Raw genomic sequence first — 20930 nt, forward strand, 5'->3', positions numbered from 1 at the left:
GTCGACAACAGAGGTCACGTGGCGGGGAAGCCGGATGCCGCCGCGCCTGCGCCGTGAGTTCTGTCGCTCGCAGGCGGGTGCGGGAGGCCAGCCGGCAGCGCCGCCGCGCGCGCGATGATGGCGGCGGCCGTGGCCCGGGGAGGAGGGGGAGGCGGCGGCGGCGGCGGCGGCGGCGGCGGCGGCGGCGGCGGCGGCAGCAGCTCTGGCTCCGGCTCCGGCGCTTCACGGGGCTTCTATTTCAATACGGTCCTATCATTGGCCCGCTCCCTGGCCGTGCAGAGACCGGCATCGTTGGAGAAGGTAGCCTTGGCCGCCTGGGCCGCGAGCTGACAGGAGAAGCGGTCTAGGGTGGCGAAGCGAGGAGGCGGGGCGAGGGTCTATGGGAGATCGAGAGAGGGTCTCGAGCTTCCTGTGACTAGAGGGGATATGTGATGGGAGGGAGCCGGCGGGGTGAGGAGGCCCATGGGCCTGGTGAAGAGCGCTGGTGAAGAGAGAAGATTGGAGGGACTTGGGCAGGTAGGGACGTTGCGGGTGGGTGGCGGACGAGGGACTTGAGCTACTGGCCAGGGTTTGGGGTTTGAGCCGAGGGGGCACCTTGTGACATCGCAGGGGCAGGGGAGGCAGGCAGTGAGAAGCAGTGAGAAGAGCAAACGACCAGGGTCAAAACCTGGGGCTCTGCTCCCGACTTCCTCTGCTTTTTATTCCGTGACCTTGGAGAGATTTCTTTCTCATAAAATGGAGTTGCTTTCACCTGCTTTCCCCACTTCACATCATTGTGAAGGGCAAGTGGAATGGTAAATCTGAAAGTGCTTTCTAAATCTGAAAGTGCTTTCTAAAATGCAAATCCGCGCATTGTTTTTCCGTGAAGTCTAGAGGGAGCGTTAGACTGGGTAAAAGATGGTGTGTGAAGAAGGGACAGTGGCCAGGAAGGGGTAATGAACTGTCATAGGCAGAGAACAACCCAGGATTCCTTCAGAGGAGAAAGGACAACTTATGCTGGGGGTATCTTTTCCTTGGGAGAAAGGTGAAAGGCGACTCAAAGGTGTGGCTCAGATGTTGGAAGGAACAGAGATATCAGAGTCAGACCTGTTTGGTCCCCGCACTGTCACTGTTTGTCCTCTTGGGCTAGTTACTTCAATTCTCAGAGCCTGTTTCCTTATGTGTGAAATGAAGTGGTTCTTGAGGAGTAAATGAGTTCAAAGCATAAAGTGCCTGGGCAGAATAGGTGAACAGTAAATGTCAGCTTTCTTTCCGCCCCCCATGGTGTGATGAGACTCATTAAAGTGTATTAGCACTGAAGGGATGGGATTCTTTTTTCACACATCTTCCTGGCAGATGGAAAGAGATCTGTTGTCTAAGAGTAGGGAGACTGGAGACCTGCCTGCTGCTAGCAGTTCAGGGTCATTTTGTGGCTCTGGTGAGTGGTGAAGTTGAAATGCTGTGTTAGGCACTCTGTCATAGTGACCTACTCCTTCCTTGGCTTTGTGGGTTCTTAAACCTGATTTCTCACTTACCGCAGGGTGAGCAGGTCCTGGGAGACTGATGCCAACCTGACTTCTGACTGAAGGAGGAATTCAATAAAATGGAAAGAATATGAGTTCTAGAGATAGGACTACCTGACTTAAATCCTGTATCGTTTGCTTACATGAGTGTGACTCTGGGTAGGTCAGTTCCCCAGTATGATCCTTTGGTTTCTCTTCAAAATATAAGGACAGTATTAGTTAAGAGTATTATGAGGATCAACAAAATGACACAAATAAAGGCAGGCACATGGATACCTAATGATTAAGAACTGTTATCATTGGATGAGCCTGACTGATGGACCACGGTGCTGGCTTATCAAATAAAATTCATGCCAGCTAGTCAGCACATTCTCTTCTTGGTAGGAGGACCAAAAATCCTATCAGAAGTTTGCTTGCTGGACTTGAAGAAGAGAGAAGAGATTGCAGGGGAGTGGGTGATCTTTAAGAAGACAGTCCTGCAGGGGCGCCTGGGTGGCTCATGAGTTGAGCGTCCGACCTGTTCAGGTTATGATCTTATGGCTCATGGGTTCGAGCCCCACATTGGGCTTTGCACTGGCAGCGTGAATCCTGCTCTGGATTCTCTCTCTCTCTCTCTCTCTCTCTCTCTCAAAAAGAAATAAACATAAGAATCAAAAAAACCAAAAAAACAAAAAGCCCAGTCCTGCAGTTCTAGCAGGGGACCTATTCCCACTCAGTAATTCTGAGAAATGCACCTTAAGCTCAACTGGCCTTCTTCGGCCTTTTTGGATAATTACAAGAACATTCTGTAATTACAACGCTGTTAGCTTTGTATTTTATAGTAACTGCTTCAGTCATCAAAATTACAATATATTTTATAACTAATTAATACAGCTTTTAGGGATGCCTGGGAAGCTCAGTTGGTTAAGTGTCTGACTCTTGGTTTTGGCTCAGGTCATGATCTCAGGTTCATGGGTTGGTTTGGATCAGGTTCATGGGTTCAAGCCTTGCATTGGATTCTGTACTGACATCATGGGATCTGCTTGGAATTCTGTCTTTCCTCTCTCCTGCTCCTCCCATGTGCTCCCCTCCCCCCCCAAATAAATAAATAAACATTTAAAAAAAATGCAGTTTTTAGATTGTCAGCTCCCCAATACCATCTCTTAGTTTGGGAGATACTTCATTCTCATTGGCAACATTTACAAATCTGAAAAGAGTTAACTGAGCAAGCCTGAGGCTGCAGAAGGGATTGCTTGCAAGGTCAGTCCTGGGTTCACATCTGGGAACTTAGCACTTGAACTGTTCCCTCCATTTCCTAATTGATAAGAGTGGTTCACTGTGCCTAGACTCTTCGTATAATTAATGTGATTTATATTGAACACCTTCTTTCTTTCTTGGAATTAGGGATTTTAATGGTTGCTAGGCAGACAGTGCTTGTGTCTATCAATAAAAACCTTGGCTGCTGTGTCTCTGTTAGACTTCCCTAGGTACAGATGTAGCACACAGGTCACTACATTGTTTGCTGCTGTAGAAGGGAGCATGCTTAGTGTATACCTTTACAGGAAGGAGAGAACATGAAGAAGCCCATGCACAGTTTTCTCCAGATTCCACCTGCCCTTTTCTCTTGCTGATAAATTCACTGTAATATAATTTACTGTAATAAAATTTAGCTACGAGTATGATTATATATGTGTGAGTGGTCTTGGGGACCTTGAAATAACTTCTTTCCTAGAGAAGGCTTCTGTAGGTGGCTGATTCCGTCACATATATGTAGATTCTTCTTTTCTTATCTGGGATCTTAAGACTTGATTATGCTGAGGGTCGTTGTTACTATTTAGTCCTATAACATATGGCTGCTTACTACATTCCACGACTTTAAACCGATGGACAATAAGCCTTCAGTGTTCCTAGGGAAATCTTCTTGAGGTTCTTAAGAGTAAAGGAATTTCTCAGTACCCACCAGGATAATGAAGGTGGGGACTTAAGTGGGGAGATGAATGTTGAAAAACCTCTCTCATTTTTTTGTTTCTGTTTTTTTTCTCTTCCTCCCCCCCACCCAAGAGAAGGCAGAGGACTTAATGGGTCTTGGTCCAGATAGGGTTGAGCTGAGGAAGGCTAAGTTTTATGAGTTAGACCTGACATCTCACTTTAGACATTGGTAATTCAGGCAGCCCTGACATAGTTTTATGGCACTTGGGGCACATTAATGACATAACTTTCCTTATCTTTGTCTATCTACATGCCACAGTGGTGTTTATTCACCCCACTCACCTACATCAAGTCTAGGCTGTGAAACCTAGCCTATTGCTACTAAGTAGATTTTACTTCTCTTTTAATTATTTAATTCACTGTTTCATTCAGAAAGCATTTGTTGAGCATCTACTGCTAATTAATATTGACCTGTAGGCCAGGTCAATAAGAAACAGGTTTTGTTGTTTTTTTTTAATGTTTTTATTTTATTTTGGGGAGATACAGAGAGCAAGCAAGGGAGGGGCAGAGAGTGAGAGAGGCGGTGATACAGAATCCAAAGTAGGCTCCAGGCTCTGAGCTGTCAGCACAGAGCCCAACGTGGGGCTCGAATCCACAAACTGCAAGATCATGACCTGAGCTGAAGTCAGACGCTCAACTGACTGAGCCACCCAGGTGCCCCAATAAGAAACAGTTTTAATGAGGTTGCCCAGGTGATCAGCATCAAGTCAGACTTGCTGCAAGTCCCCCTAACTACTGTTGTAACGCAGGTCTGGTGACCAGACTCCTGCCATATTCAGATAGTCAAACCCAAGACTCCTGGGTGTCTATTCTCTTATCCATATCTAAGCTTTGACCTTTTGCTGCTAGGCTGCGCCTAAGACTAGAGCCATAGCCCTGAGGCCCACTCTCAGGATTGCAGGTTGCCTCTGAGGACACCATCTGTGTCCTAGAGGGATCACGTCCCATGCAGTCCTCAGCCATCTCCCTTTGGGAGAAAGGTGGAGGAACAAAATAGACAAGAAGAGAGTCTTGTCTACACTGGACTCTCCATGTATGGTTGGCTTCCAGTCTCCCTCTCTCTGATTTCTTTTTGCCTGCTAGTCTTGCTCTGCTTTCCTCTTTCTCATCTGTCTTAAGAATGTTATTAAGCCACCCCTGCCAAGAAGCTTCTGCCTGGATCTGCCTGGTTGTACTCCTCGTATCCAGGATATGGGTGAGCTGTTCCTGCCTTTTCTTTTTTTTTTTTTTTTTAAATTTTTTTTTCAACGCTTTTTATTTATTTTTGGGACAGAGAGAGACAGAGCATGAACGGGGGAGGGGCAGAAAGAGAGGGAGACACAGAATCGGAAACAGGCTCCGAGCCATCAGCCCAGAGCCTGACGCGGGGCTTGAACTCACAGACCGCGAGATCGTGACCTGGCTGAAGTCGGACGCTTAACCGACTGCGCCACCCAGGCGCCCCTGTTCCTGCCTTTTCTTACCTGGCCTGTATCATACTAATGGACCCGAACCCTGGGACATGGAGAGTTCCCAGCAGAGCTGAAAAGTAGGCAGCATTCCTTGCCCTTCCATCTCTCTTCCCACCCTCAGGAGGCTTTGATCAGAATCTTTTTCCATGTCCTAAAATAGCCTCTCTTTTCTTCAGTTAGACTGCCAGAATCTGGAGGTGTCTTAGCTAACTCAGTGTGGTGTTTAAATAGCACTGCAGCATTAGGGACAGGCCAGACCCCTCCCTGGTGGACAGTTGTGCTCCAGAAGATGAGCTGGTTAATTCTTATCTCTGTTTGGAGGAATGTATGTCCTGATGCTCAGGACACTGGGCTTTCTGGAGTTCATAGTTACCCACTCCTTTAGAGTGGTTTGCCATGGAGTAAAAATCATGGTATTGGCATTTTTTCAGCATCATGAGGCTGAAAATTTCTATCCTCGCTCCCTTTCTTTTGTGAAGTTATGTTCAAAACAACCATGTATAGGATAAGAGAAGAGAAAATTAGCATCAGTAGAGGGAATTCATGATGTTAGAACTATTGTTAAACCAGCTGTAAAATATTTTAAGAAGAAATTGGAAGAAGAAAAAGTCTTTACCTGTAATCATGCCACATTAACTATACTAGTTTGCTAGGGCTGCCATAACATAGTACCACATTGATTTAAACAACTGAAATTTATTTTCTCACTGTTCTGGAGGCTAGACATCCAAGATGAAGGTTTCTTTTGAAGCCTTTCTTTTTGGCATGTAGGTGGCTGTCTTTTGGTGTCTTCGCATAGTCTTCCCTTGTACCTGTCTGTATCCTAATCTCTTTTTATAAGAACACCAGCCAGATTGATAGGAGTGGCCCACCCTAATCACCTTGTGTTAATAAAGACCCTAGTTCCAAATTAACAGTCACATTTTGAGGTGCCTGAGATGAGGACTTCAGTATATGAATTTTAGGGGGACATAATTCAGCCCATAACACTAACCCTTTAGCTTTTTAATTTCTTAGGCCTCCTTTTTAGTCTTTAGCTATATTCATTTTATTGCTTTTTGATTTAAAAAAAATTTTTTTAACATTTATTTTTGAGAGACAGAGGCAGAGAATGAGCAGGGGAGGGGCAGAGAGAAAGGGAGACACAGAATTCGAAGCAGGCTGCAGGCTCTGAGCTGTCAGCACAGAGCCCAATGTGGAGCTTGAACTCACAAACCACAAGATCATGATCTGAGCCGAAGTCGGACGCTTAACCGACTGAGCCACCCAGGTGCCCCGCTTTTTTCTTTTTTTCTTTTAATTTTTTTTAATATTTATTTTTGAGAGAGAGACAGAGCATGAGCAGGGGAGGGGCAGAGAGAGAGGGAGACACAGAGCCTGAAGCGGGGCTCGAACTCAAGAACTGTGAAATCATAAGCTGAGCCAGACGCTTAAACATCTGAGCCACACAGGCACTCCACTTTATTGCTTTTTTCAAAAATAGCCCATATTTATTATTTTAATGGCTGCATGTCATATTTTCTATTGACAGATCAAAATTAAGGATTTCTCTGTTTAGGCTGTCTAGTTTTTCCCTTGTAAAATTGTGCGTTTATACACTTAGAATTTTGTCTAATTTTGAATTACATTCTTGTGTTAAATGTGGATAGGTCTTGATGTTTACTGCCCAGCTTTTTTCAAAGGATTATACTTAGTTATGGTAGATAGCATTAGCAAGAGACCTTGTGCATGTTTATAGTTTCACTGTTGTTGGATTTTATTTACTTTTTCCTGCTAACTCTGCAAGCATAAAAGGGGACATTATTCTTTTGATTCTAAGATAGTGATATTTTACAAATTAACCAAAAAACCCATGAAACAGAAATGATGGTGTGACATTGTGCTCTTGTTTTCTGCTATGTGGAAACTTGAATTCAGGGTATTGTTGCTTGGGTACTGACTTCTAGCTGTGCCTGCTCTGGGTATCTTTTTTCTTTTGACAGTTGGGTCTAGGTGTGCACACAATCCTAACCCTCAAATAATTTATAACAAGTAGAAGTAGTGATAGGTGGGGGCTGGCCAGTTGTCCAGAAAGGAGCTGATGATGGACCATATGGCTTTTCAATAAAACTCCTCTGTGAAGATATTTAGCTGTTTTGCACTTTGTTGGCATGGGAATGGGAAGTACAGATAATTTTTTCTTCAGGCCCCCAAAGAACTCTCCATGAGTCTTGGCAGGTATGTGGAAATTTAGAAGGCAAAAAAGTGAAACATGCTCTAAGAAAATGAAAGCATCATGGGCACTTGCTGGGAGGTTACTTTAGGCAGAGATTTTAAATATGGAAGGCCTGGAAGTGATGGGAATGGACGTTTGTAAATGCCAAGAGTAGTTGGTAAGGGAAGGTCATTTCAGATAGAAGAAAGCAAAGCACAGAAGAAAATGAGGAACAGCAGTAATAGGGTTCAGTAGAAATAGAGTATTTTGGGGGGCACCTGGGTGGCTCAATCGGTTAAGCGTCTGGCTTTGGGTCAGGTCATGATCTCGTGGTTTGTGAGTTTGAGCCCCACATCGGGCTCTGTGCTGACAGCTCAGGGCCTGGAGCCTGCTTCAGATTCTGTGTCTCTCCATCTCTCAGCTCTTCCCCTCATGCTCTGTGTCTTTCTGTGTCTCAATAATAAATAAACGTTAAAAAAAAAAAAAAAGAAATAGAGTATTTTTTTTTAGTTTTTTAAAATGTTTATTTAAAAATTTTTTTAATGTTTATTTTATTTTTGACAGAGAGACAGAGCATGAGTGGGGGAGGGGCAGAGAGAGAGGGAGACGCAGAATCCAAAGCAGGCTCCAGGCTCTGAGCTGTCAGCACAGATCCCGATGCGGGGCTCAAACTCACAGATCCGCGAGATGGTGACCTGAGCCGAAGTTGGACGCTTAACCGACTGAGCTACCCAGGCGCCCCTAAAATGTTTATGTTAAATGTTTATTTTTGAGAGAAAGAGAGCGCGTAAGAGCAGGGGAGGGGCAGAGAGAGAGAGTAGGGGACAGAGGATCTGAAGCAGGCTCTACACTGATAGCAGAGATCCTGATGTGGGGCTTGAACCCACAAACTGTGAGATTGTGACCTGAGCTGAAGTCGCATGCTTAATCAACTGAGACACCCAGTGCCCCAGAAATATAGTATATTTAGAGAATGGAAATGTAAGTGGAGAAGAAAGCAGATGGCTTCATATGTAGTCCCAGACTCAAGAGTTTGTATTGAATTGATGAGACAGGGAAGAGCCCTTCAATATTTCAGGGCCAAGAATAATGTGCATTAAGAAGATTATTATGACCATATTGTTTATATTGATGCCCTTAGGGAGTCTTGGAATTGACATGTCACTAGTTGTTTACTCCCCAAGAGAGCAAGAATATTCTATTTCTTACTCCTTACTGCAGATTTTCTTTTCTGCTGTGTTTGCAGTTTGTACCTAGTGGGGGATGTGGTTGCCTTCAGTCCTTTCCACCAGCAGCTATTCCTATCTTTGATTTAAATTGCTGAAATTTATCTGTGCACTTCATTGTCCTCATTATTTATATATTTATTTGTTTTTGTATTTGCTTCTTTCATGTATCTTGGAATTTTGGGAAAAGGCCTTTTGTGAACATTGCCAAGCCAGTCAGAACACTATTTATGTTTATGTGATAAAATACATGGTTGAGGCAAAAATCCTCAGATCTCACTTGCATTTATTCACTTAGTTCTGAGAGGCTCTATCTTTGCTGCTGAAGCTGTTCTCTTTTCCTGAATACTTCTGTGTGTAAAGCTGGTCTGGAAGCCTAGATTTAGGCCAGCCAAGGCTATATGTACTGTTATAAAAACAAACGATGGTGACATTTGTTTATTCGTTCGTTTGTTCATTCATTCATTCAGTCTTTGAGTGCCTGCTGTGTGCCAGGCCTTGAAGGGACCTATTAGAGGGATTGAATGAGTAGACATTGTTTTTCTGTCATGGAGTTTGGCATGGAGATAGACAAGCATTAAACAAAAAATTACAAGTACAATTGAAAACGCTAACAAGTGCCAGGAAGCAAAAGTAAATGGTTTTTGTGAATACATTCATAATGTTTTACTACCATCACCACCATCCACCTTCAGAACTCTTTCATCTTGTAAAACTGAAACTCTAATTGCAATTGATTTTTGTATGTTGATCTTGTATCCTGCAACCTTGCTGCACTTGTTTTTTAGTTTTAATATGTTTTTAGTTTTTTCTTTATATAAGATTATGTCATCTGCAAATATAGTTTTACTTTTTTTTTTTTTTTTTACAATCTGAATGCCTTTTATTTCATTTTCGTATCTAATTGTCCTGGCTAGAACCCCCAGGACAATACTGGATAGAAGTGGTGAGAGTGGACATCTTTATTTTGTTCCTGTTCAGGGGCAACGTTCAGCCTTTTACCATTAAATATGATGTTAGCTGTGAGTGTTTTATAGATGCCCTTTTTCAAGTTGAGGAAGTTCTATTTCTAGTTTGTTGAGTGTTTTTATCATGAAGAAGTGTGGAATTTTTTCAGATGCTTTTTCTGAGCGAGTAATGATCTGGATTTACCTTCCTGCCATAAAACAACTAGGAAAATGGACAAATATATAAAACCACTGATTTCATACACTGACAAGGAACACAGGACTATAATACCTGAGAGACGGAAGAAACAAAGTGAGCCCCATGACTGCCTGGTTTTCTGCCAAAAGACATATCTCAGACCACAGAAACAGGAAAGCTACAAAGCTAATTTTACAAAGCTAATTTAAAACTTTGCTAGGGCAGGTCTATATTAGCTTTTGCTACAGGGATAGTTTAACTCCACTGCTAAGGTATGGCCCTTTTGAGGTTTCTACTGAATGCTTTGAGGGCTTTCCACTCTGGCTGGGAGTAACTCAGACTCTTCTCAGCTATATATGAACTCTGAGAACTATTCAGTACGCAGTTCGCTGGTTGTTCTTTTCCAACTTCTTGGAATATTACCTATACTAGTGTGTGTTAGTATTCATCAAAAATTCAAGGGAACTCTTGCTATGATTTCTGGAGATTTTTTTGTTTAGCTCTCTCCTCTTCAGAATTTCCACCTGCTTTAGACTTCCTGTATTCTTACTTCTATCTCCTCCACTTAGACCTGCATGACTGGGATGTCCTTTCCTGTTCCGTGGTCTGAGATATGTCTTTTGGCAGAAAACCAGGCAGTCATAGGGCTCACTTTGTTTCCTCTGTCTCTCAGGTATTATAGTCCAGTGTATGAAATCAGTGGTTTCATGTATTTGTCCATTTTCCTAGTTGTTTTATGGCAGGAAGGTAAATCCAGATCCTATTAATCTCTCATGGCTACAGGCAGAAGTTCTTGGATCACAAGATTTTATTGCTAGAGCAGACATTGCAAAAAAACTATCTGTTCATCCTTTTACATTAGAGAAAACTGAGACTTGGGGGAGAAGACTTAATCAATATTGGCATAGTTTTATTATTTTATTTTATTTTATTTTATTTTTTTAATGTTTATTTATTTTTGAGAGAGACAGAGATAGGATGCCAGTGGGTTAGGGGCAGAGAGAGAGGGAGACACAGAATCCAAAGCAGGCTCCAGGCTCCAACCTGTCAGCACAGAGCCCGAGACGGGGCTCGAACTCATGAGCTGTGAGATCATGACCTGAGCCAAAGTCGGACGCTCAACTGACTAAGCCACCCAGGCGTCCCTTGGCATAATTTTAAGACATTAGCAAGATTCTGTGGATTTATATATATACACACACTTGCTGTTTTGTCCACCTTTTACAGAAGGAAATACAAAGTCAAAATGTTCAGATAGGTTTTGTCAGTTACCTTGGGTCACTTAGATAAGAAGTGCTAGAGTTGGAATGAAAATCACAACTCCGTACGGCTCCCCTGATCATTGCCTGGTGAAACGATGTGTCAGGAATCAGAGACATGCATTTGTATGTGCTGTACTCTGCCAAGCACATGAGCTGGGCTCAAGAAACGGAGACTCATTCGTTGTGTGTAAAGGCTCATGGAGTTCTACTTGTGTTGGATGTTGTAGAAAGCCATGTTAATTGATCACAGCCAACAGAACATCTTTAATGAAACCCTCATCCAGGACTGCTTGTAGGAGCAGGTGCTGTTCCACATGCATCTGCAGCCCCATGTGAATCTTGTTATAATCACTGTTATCATGATAGCTCTCAGTCACTTAGGAAATGTTAGCTTATGTTCAGTGTTCTCCATAGATGGGGATAGTGCATTTGAGAAAGACAACTAAAAATCAGATTTAGGTGTGCCTGAGTGTCTCAGTCAGTTAAGTGTCTGGCTTTTGATTTTGGCTCAGGTCATGATCTTGCAGTTCATGGGTCGGAGCCCTGCATTGGGCTCTGTGCTGACAGTACAGAGCCTGCTTGGGATTCTCTCCCTTCCTCTCTCTCTACCCCTCCCCTGCTCGTGCTTGCTTTCTTTCTCTCTCTTTCAAAATAAATAAATAAACTTAAAAAAAAACACCCGGATTTAACAGGTCACCTGGGTGGCTCAGTCAAATAAGCATCTGATTCTTGATCTCTGTTCAGGTCATGATTTTGTGATTTGTGGGATCATGCACGGAGCCTGCTTGAGATTCTCTCTCCCTCTCTCTCTGCCCCTCCTCCTCCAATAAAATAAACTAAAAAAGGTGGGGGGTGATTTTTAAAAAACAGATTTAACCGGGGCGCCTGGGTGGCTCAGTCGGTTAAGCGTCCGACTTCGGCTCAGGTCACGATCTTGCGGTCCGGGAGTTCGAGCCCTGCGTCGGGCTCTGTGCTGACTGCTCAGAGCCTGGAGCCTGTTTCAGATTCTGTGTCTCCCTCTCTCTCTGACCCTCCCCCGTTCATGCTCTGTCTCTCCCTATCTCAAAAATAAATAAACGTTTAAAAAAAAATTAAAAAAAAAACAAAAAACAGATTTAACGAAACACTGCCACTAATACTTAAAGCTTAATCTCTTGTTCTCAGGGAATTTTGTTTCTCTATAAAGACTATTCCCAGAGGTTTCAGATAACAAAAGTTGTATTCTTTTAAAAACTCATTAATTATCCAACATGTAATGCTATTATTGGTAGGTTTATTTTGACCTAAATATTTTACCTACACCCACTGTTATGTTTTGACTTTTCATCTGCAGTTCTCTCTGCCCAGTGGTTCAGACTTGTGGGGGCACCTTGTTTTCTCCTTGGTTTGGCATTTCTTTACCTTGGCAGTCTAAATTCACCTTGTGGTCTTTCTCCTTTAATAGCCTTCGGTTAAAGTATTGTCAAGAGTTCTTAGCAAAGTCTAAGTGAGTTACCTTTGTTGCCTCCTGGTCGTCCATTGACTTATCAACTTCCTCAAAGTGTTGCCCAGAGCCCCTTTGGATCCTTTTTGTAAATGGCCACCACTGTCAGATTTTGAGCTTAACAACCTTTAATAATGCAGGATCTACTCCCCTTTACCCCCTAAAAACAACCAACTTTTTAGTTGATTGTAAAATTCTGAAAGAAAATCAGTGTTTTTTCTTTTCATTTTTTAAATTAAGAAAAAATTTAATGTTTATTTTTGAGAGAGAGACAGACAGACTGCAAGCAGGGGAGGGGCAGAGAGGGAGGGAGATACAGAATCCGAAGCAGGCTCCAGGCTCTGAGCTGTCAGCACAGCTCAAACACATGAACTGTGAGGTCATGACTTGAGCCGAAGTCGGACACTTAACCAACAGAGCCACCCAGGCACCCCTCTTTTCATTCTTTTAAATTGCAGCATTAATGCTTTATTCTGCATTAGAACTTTGACCTCTCTGTGTCTCAGTTTCTTCATCCATAGAATGAAGATAATAAATAGTGCACTATTGTGAGGATTAGATAAATACAAACCAGCACCTCACATGTGATCAGTGTTCAATAACTATTGACTATTAGTATTTGGAGACTGGCACCCAGCAGAACTGATTTTCCCTTGTCTGATATGTGATGACTTCTGTAGGACCCGGGTTCAAGTCCTCACTTTTTTTCCCCCTACAAGAGTCCCAGTGTCCAAGGGCATTTTGCATCAGAGCCTAGACCTGGTGCCAGGCTTTTAGGGGCCCTCATCATTTAGTTTCTGACCTGCATTATTCACTAGTTGTGGCCTTTTTATTGGTTGTATAACTCTGGCTGGATTGTAAGGATTGTGAGAGTGTGACTACATATTATACATGACTTAACCTGATTATTCTTCCATCCATCCCCCCGTTCATTTAATGATGCAGCAAATATTTGTTCAGTGCCAATTGCATGCCAGCACTGTGCCCAGTACTGGTTATATGACAAATGACACCACATAGTTAAGCCCTACAGTAGGATGGCTGGGTTCCAGTGGTCCTCTTTCTTTTTACTTTCCTTCCTATCTCATTAAATCCCTGTGACTTCAGCCCCTTTAATTCCACTAAATAGTTGTTAAGTTTCTGGAACGTGTAGGGTGCATTGGATACAGTGATGTGGGGGGCAGTGATGAGGCGAACACAGTCCTGTCTGCAGTGAATGGAAGATAAGTATACAAGTAACTCTGAAATAAGACTTTTAAAAAGATAATTATGTCAAGAAAATTACGTTATTCTTGGTGGGGTATTGAGAGGTGTGATGGGAAAGATCTTAGAACATTACTGGGGTCTGAGAAAGCTTTGAGAAATGGGAGACAGGATCTTGGAAGGATGGATAGAATTTTTATAGGGGAGATAAGGCAGGTTGAATGAAATGTTGCAGATGGGTGAAAACCATGGAAAGGCCAGGTAGGGAGAAGTGAGCTCGGTATTCAGGGCCCGGGTGTTTGGGGCAAATTGGGAAGGACCTTCATTGCCAGGTTGGGAGTGTGCATTGAGTGTTCACTGGGGTGGGAAGCTGTTGAAGGTGCATGAGCTGGGAGTAGTTATATTGGAGTAGGGAGAGACAAAAGTCAGAGAGGATCTAGTTAAGAGCCTATTGTCTAAGATTGTACTTAACCTGTCTGGGCCTAGTTGCCTAACCTATTAAACAAAGATAGGATTACACATGATCTGCCTGAAAGGGGAGACTTGGCAGATGAGTGTGCAACTTCTTTCAGCTCTCCATCTCTGATTCTGCTTACATTTGGGAGTTGTGAGAGGTCTTCAGGTCTGAAATCCAAGTGAGCATCATCTCAGTGAAGTAGTTGAACTTGCATCATGTATTCTGGATGTCTTTAGAGAAATTATGCTCAATGAAAAGAAAAGCTCACCTTCCATTTTTCGTGTGATTTTTGTTGTTGTTGTTGTTGTTAATGAAGTAATTTAATAAGTTTGATTTTTATTTACACAGAGCTGTGAAATATTTTCAAGACCATTTTGTGAGATTAAACTTTATATTCCTGGGTCTCGTTTCACGTGGTACCTGCTTCAGTCTTTGCCGTGCCTGTGTGCAGTCACAGGTGTCTTTGTCAGGGCTGAAACTTTCCTACTTGGTTTGAGACTCCTGGGGAAATTGTAGTTACTGGGGCGGGGAGGGGGAGTTGTAGTTAAATAGGAGTTATTTTAAGGTACCTGGCTGGTTCAGTCGGTGGAGTGTGCAACTCTTGATCTCGGGGTTGTAAGTTTGAGCCCCACAGATTACTTAAAAATAAAATATTTAAAAAACAAATAGGAGTTGATTCACTGATATTAAGATGTTGGAGTTAAAGAAGTTGTGAGACTGTCTCCTTGGCTTTGGCTTTGCATTGCTATTAGAGTACAAGCCAGGCTCCCAGTCTCTACCTGAACTTGGACTTCTGGGCATCCCTGCTTTCTCTTTCCCATTGTATTGTCTCTCCAGCAGCCTCTGCCAGAATGCTTTAGATCTCTAATTATTTCTTTACAATCATTCCTAAGAGAAAGATTACTAAGACAAAGAACGTTACTTCTCTTCAGGTTAGAAGGTGCTTCTCTTTCTGGCTTGTGTATTTGCCCTTTTAAAATATGCTTTCTTTTTTTTTTTTTTAATTAAAAAAAATTTTTTTTAACGTTTGTTTATTTTTGAGACAGAGAGAGACAGAGCATGAACAGGGGAGGGGCAGAGAGAGAGGGAGACACAGAATCTGAAACAGGCTCCAGGCTCTGAGCTGTCAGCACAGAGCCCGACACGGGGCTCAAACTCACAGATCGTGAGATCATGACCTGAGCCGAAGTCGGACGCCCAACCAACCAAGCCACCCAGGCGCCCCTATGCTTTCTTTTTTTAACTTGCAATGATAATTGATAATTTTCAAAGCAAATCTCAAGCGTTGCACTTGATCTCCTTTGCCGTTAGAATATCCCAAGAAACTGTATGAATGTCAGTGAATGACTTCTCATTGGTTCCATAACAAAACAGCAAAGTTGAGGCCTCCTGATGTGTCTGAATGCTCTGCTCAAGCGTTCTTATGGCAGGGATTTTCAAGGTGAATAGGCATCACCTATTTTCCTATTCATAACAAATCCAGATTTTTAGTTCCTTTATGTCAGGTATTTACTGTTTTGAAAATAATTCTAAGTTTTCCATATATTCAATAAATTGCTGATTTACTGCCTATCTGCTTCTGCTAGCCACTCTTATGGCATATCCAGTAACAACAGATATTGTTTATTAATTGCATAGTATGTATTATGCACTGTCCTAAGTGCTTTACCCACATTTCATCTCCCCCCTCCCCCACATTTAATCTTTTAATGAACAGTATGGGAGGCATTGCGACTGTAGGTAGGTTTGGGTAAAGTGCTTTTGAGTACCACTGAGTAGTGGAGATCTGTGATTATTCTGACTCTGAAATGCAGACATTGGCTCTTGTGCTTTACTTCCTCTGTGTGTACATCATTTTAACCCTTGGTCCAAGCTTCTCAGTGCATATATGTTTTGGGAGCATGTGCGTGATCATTTCAGAAGCTGGAAATGATCTTTTTATGACCTTTGAATTGGAAAAGAATGACTTACTGGTTATATAGGCTCATTGGTGTTTATGCTGTTGTTTATATCTTATATTCTGAATGTGGGTTTATATTTTTTTTAATCTATGGGTTTTTGGTTGTTGTTGGTGGTGGTCTCATTTTCTAGGTCCAAAAGCTGCTTTGTATGTGCCCAGTAGATTTCCATGGGATCTTCCAATTGGATGAACGACGGAGAGATGCAGTGATTGCATTGGGCATTTTTCTCGTTGAATCTGATCTTCAGGTACGTCTTTACTACATTAAAAGTGTTTCTGTAAAAGGGGGAATGTAATTAGAATTTAAATTTGTACCTGGTTATATTTACCTGAAGCAGTACTAGAAGAATGCATACAAACCTAATAAAGGTGGTTAGTGATAGTGAGGCAGAGTAGGTGGAACAGGTTGAGGTGTGTGATTTAATTAATTTAGTTAATGTATACCTTCTTAGGAAATTTTGTTTTTTGAATTGTGTGAATATATTAAGTTTATATATATATATATATATATATATATATATATATATGTATATATACACACACATATATGTGTATATATATATATATGTATGTATGTGTGTATATATATATATATATATATATGGATTTTGATTGTTGTGTTTTGCCAGAAAGTTAGTTAAAATGCTTGTGAAATAATTGTGTGCCTTCCAGGGTAGACTTGATTTTTAATCTAAGGTCAAACATTTATCGGTCAAACTCAGAGTAACCATTTTTTTTCCTTGTGAAAAGATAGGGTTCTTTGAGATAATTTTGACATAATACCATCTTTTTCAGAACTGTGATAGGTATAGGTACGCCTGGCTGGCTACGTTGGTCAAGCATGTGATTCTTGATCTTGGGGTTGTAAGTTTGAGCCCCACATTAGGTATAGAAATTACTTAAAAATTAAAAAAAAAATCTTAAAAAAAAAGAACTGTGATAGATATAACTTTTAGAGTACATGTTACTGTGTCCTTTAGAGGTAATTTAAAAATCAGTGTTGTGGCTCCAATAGAAAATGATGTGGCCATTTTTTTTGTTTTTTGTTTTTTGTTTTTTTAGTACTTCCCAAAGCTAATTAAAGCAAATGATTAATCACTGAATACAGACTCTTTTATTTATTTATTGTTATCATTATCAAGAATCACTTTTAATTCCATGTTTAATCATGCTGTGCTAGGAAAAAAATGATGTCTGATATTTGAATTTTTATTTATCTAAAAATGCTTATGTGTTCTGGAATTCTACTTCAACAAGGATTAATATTTTTGACAGAATAGTTATACATTTGTAAAAAAATAAGCATTTTAATTTTAGAGTAATATTTAAAAAATTAAATAGGTTATTTGATCAGGGCCCCATGAAAAACCAAAATTAGATGCACATAAACTGCATTTTAATTATTCTTTCTATTTATTTATAAGTGTGAAAAGAAAAAATCGTTTCTACTTTTCTATTTGCAAAGTCCTATTTAAATTAAATTAAATTTATTTAAATTTAAGTATAAACAAGGAAAATGATTTTAAAAATAATTTGTATGAGAAACTGCCGTTCAAATGTGTATTAATTGAAAATACCTTTGGCAAACTTTACTTAATAGACTGACCTAAAGATTGACCTTAATAGATTGACCCTAATACTTGTAGTAGGCTTTTTAGGGTGGCATAGAAGAGATGAATACAAATTACCTTTGGTGTAATTTGGGTTCCTGGTAAGGATTGGCAGGACTTGGGGTGGCAGCTGATGTCCCTTGAGCCATACAGTCTGCCAGTGTTTCCAGGAATCCCGTTGGCCTCATGGACACTAGGAAAGGAGCCCGGCACTCTTTGCCAGCCCTCTGAGCCCTAGTAACCAGCTTTCTCTTGGTTCACCTGGTGTTGATATTCCCTGCCTCCATCCAGGATGGACTGTGCTACTGGCCTCCACATCTAGTCAGTGGGCCACCCTGGCAGCTGCTGTGGCCATAGTAGCAGATGTAGTTTACTACCAGGGTGCCTGGGTGGCTCAGTCGGTTGAGCGTCCGACTTCGGCTGAGGTCATGATCTCACTGCTTATGAGTTCGAGCCCTGCGTTGGACTCTGTGCTGACAGCTCGGAGCCTGGAGCCTGTTTTGGATTCTGTGTCTCCCTCTCTCTCTGCCCCTAACCTACTTGCATTCTGTCTCTGTCTCTCTCAAGAATAAATGAACATTAAAAAAAATTTTTTTTTTTAAATGAAAAGAAGTAGTTTACTACCACATGCTACAAAAGCCATAACAGGTTATACAGGGGAGAACACCTGGGGTCACTTCCTCTGCAGGGAGCCTGGCCGTGCACATCCTTCAGAGTTTTGTGCTTATTAGTACACTGGGATCCTGGACAGATGTAACCAACTCCTTTATGTGATTCAGAGGAAAAGTTTTGCATTTGGAAAAGAAAGTTCTCTATTTGTCATGGTTATTTATTATGGTGTAACAAACTACCCCAAAACTTGGTGGCTTAATACAACAGATTTGTTTATTTATTTTTTTCTCATGAATCTGCAATTTAATTAGAGCTCAGAAGAGTCATTTGTCTCTGCTCCATTCAGTGTCACATGGTGGGCTTGAAAGCTAGAGGCTGGAATCACCTGAGAAGACTCGTTCATGCACATGTGTGGGCGTGGATCCTGGCTGTTGCTGGGACCTAAGCTGGGGCTCTTAGCCAGGGCACCCCTATGTACATGACCTTTCCGTGTGGCCTGGGCTATATCACTTTTTTTTTTAATTTATTTTTGAGAGAGAGAGTGTGTGTGTGAGCAGCAGAGAGGCAGAGAAAGAGGGAGACACAGAATCCAAACCAAGCTCCAGGCTCTGTCAGCACAGAGCCTGACGTAGGACTTGAACTCATGAACCCAGATCACTACCTGAGCTGAAGTTGGGTGCGCAACCAACTGAGCCACCAGGCGCCCCTTTTTAAAAATTTTTTTTTAAATGTTTAACGTTTATTTATTTTTGAGAGAGAGACAGAGTGCGAGTAGGGGAAGGGCAGCAAGAGAGGGAGACACAGAATCTGAAGTAGGCTGCAGGCTCTGAGCTGGTAGCACAGAGCCCGATGTGGGGCTCGAAACCACAAACTGCGAGATCATGACCTGAGCCGAAGTCAGATGCTCAACCGACTGAGCCACCCAGGCGCCCCTGTCTGTCTGTCACAACATAATGTCTGCGTCCCAAGGGCATGTGTCCTGAAAGAAAGGCAGATGGATGCTGCACTGCTTTTTTAACGTAACCTAGGAAGTCAGTCTCATTTGTACCACAGCTGACCCTTGAATAATGTAGGGTTTAGGGGCACTGACCCCCTGTGCCATTGAAAAATCCACATATAATTTTGATTCTCCCAAAATTTAACTATTAATAGCCTACTATTGACCAGAAGCCTTACTGAAAACAATAAACTAGAGAAAAGAAAATGTTATTAAGAAAACCATAAGGAAGAGAAAATACATTTACAATACTGTAAAAAAGCCATATATAAGTGGACCCGTGTACTTCAAGCCCTTGTTGTTCGAGGATCAGCTGTACTTTCTAAAAACACCAGAAGCAAGTCACTAAGGCAGCCCATTTTCTAGAGGAAGTGAATTTGACTCCACCTTTCAGTTGGAGTGTCACAGAATTTGGAGTCATGTTTTCATTTCTTTTTCTTTTTTCTATTTTCTTTTTTTTTTTTTTTTTTGAGAGAGAAAGAGTATGAGCAGAGAATGGGCAGAGAGAGAGGGAAAAAGAGGATCCGAAGCAGGCGCCATGCTGACAGCAGCAAGCTCGATGTGGGGCTTGAACCCAAGAATTGTGAGATCATGACCTAAGCTGAAGTCAGATGCTTAACTAATTGAGCCACCCAGGAACCCCGTGGAGTCATGTTTTCAATATCACCACATGTGTTTATCAGTATTTCAGAACCAAATGGTATTCCTCTTCTCAGGAGCACACTTACCTAATCCTTAACTGGAGCCGTTATAAGTAGGGAAACAGCCAAAAGAGCCAGTCATGGAAGATTGTGAAGTTACATGTTGACTGGCTAGTTTGGAAACTAGAAGAAAGTAGTTTTTGTATTGGCTAACGATGGCTATTAAGTCTAATGCTCAGATAGAAGCAAAAGGAAACATGAAGCAGAAAATTAAGAAAAAAAAAGAAAAGGGGACAAAGGCCATGAATAACAGAAGTATCACCAAGTTTAAAAGCTGGCTGTGAGCTTCCCTCAGTCCAGAGAATCTGATCCTGGGGCCCACTGAAAGGCTTGGGGGCTTTCTGAATACTCTTACTGAGGCAGTTTTGAGAGTGTGTGCTCACACATACCTTCTGGAGAGGCCCTCGTAGGGGCCCAGTGTCCAGAGGAGGCCAGAACCAGGCTGGACATTCAGAGCAGAAGAGCAGGTTGTAGCCCTTCCCTTAGGCACCTAGTGCAGGCTTATGGGATGACCTCGGACGCCCCCTGCTGCCACCACATGGAAATAGGAAGGGTGCAATGCCATGGGACCATCCATATTTGAGATGATTTGGATGTGTATGCTTTGCTTTAGGCTTAGTACTAAAAAGCTACCAGCCACACATTTGTATTAAATGTGGTTTTTTTTTTTTTTTTTAAGCATAAAGATTCCGTGGTTCCTTACCTTCTCCGACTGCTTAAAGGTCTTCCGAAAGTGTATTGGGTAGAAGAAAGCACAGCTCGGAAAGGCAGAGGTAATTTTGTATAACATTTTCCCTGAATTCAGGGAAGAACATGTATGCTCACAGTCTGTAAAGATCAAATGTTTAATCATGTTAATGCATCAAGTACAGTGTTTCTAGCTGGTTCCACTCCTGGCTGTGGGGCAGCTGCCTGCCTGCAGCAACATGGGCTATGCTTACTCACTGTTGTCCAGAGTCCATGGTGAAGGTGGGGCAAAGGCAAGGCTGAGAAAACTGACTTTGTATTGTACTCTGGGAGTGAACAGGAACTTGGAGACCTGCGGGAACCTTTTCTCATGTCTCATTGCCAGAATTGGGTCCCCTGCCCATCCCTGAACCTGTCTCTCTTACCCTTCGATGAATAGGCTCACTCCTGGAGTGAGGCCAGTTCTCCAGA

General features: G+C 42.1%; 1 protein-coding gene across 1 annotated transcript in view; it reads left to right on the plus strand.

Moving 5' to 3' along the window:
* Positions 1-102: 102 nt before the first annotated feature.
* PI4KA (phosphatidylinositol 4-kinase alpha) overlaps positions 103-20930 on the plus strand; it is a 113451-nt gene continuing 92623 nt past the window's right edge. The window contains exons 1-3 of the mRNA XM_042909718.1: positions 103-300; positions 15984-16100; positions 20452-20545. Coding sequence (XP_042765652.1) covers positions 115-300; positions 15984-16100; positions 20452-20545 — 397 coding nt within the window. The 5' untranslated portion in view covers positions 103-114. The remainder of the gene's footprint in view (positions 301-15983; positions 16101-20451; positions 20546-20930) is intronic.

This window comes from Panthera leo, chromosome D3 (assembly GCF_018350215.1).
Source record: "Panthera leo isolate Ple1 chromosome D3, P.leo_Ple1_pat1.1, whole genome shotgun sequence".
NCBI classification, from domain to species: Eukaryota; Metazoa; Chordata; class Mammalia; order Carnivora; family Felidae; genus Panthera; species Panthera leo.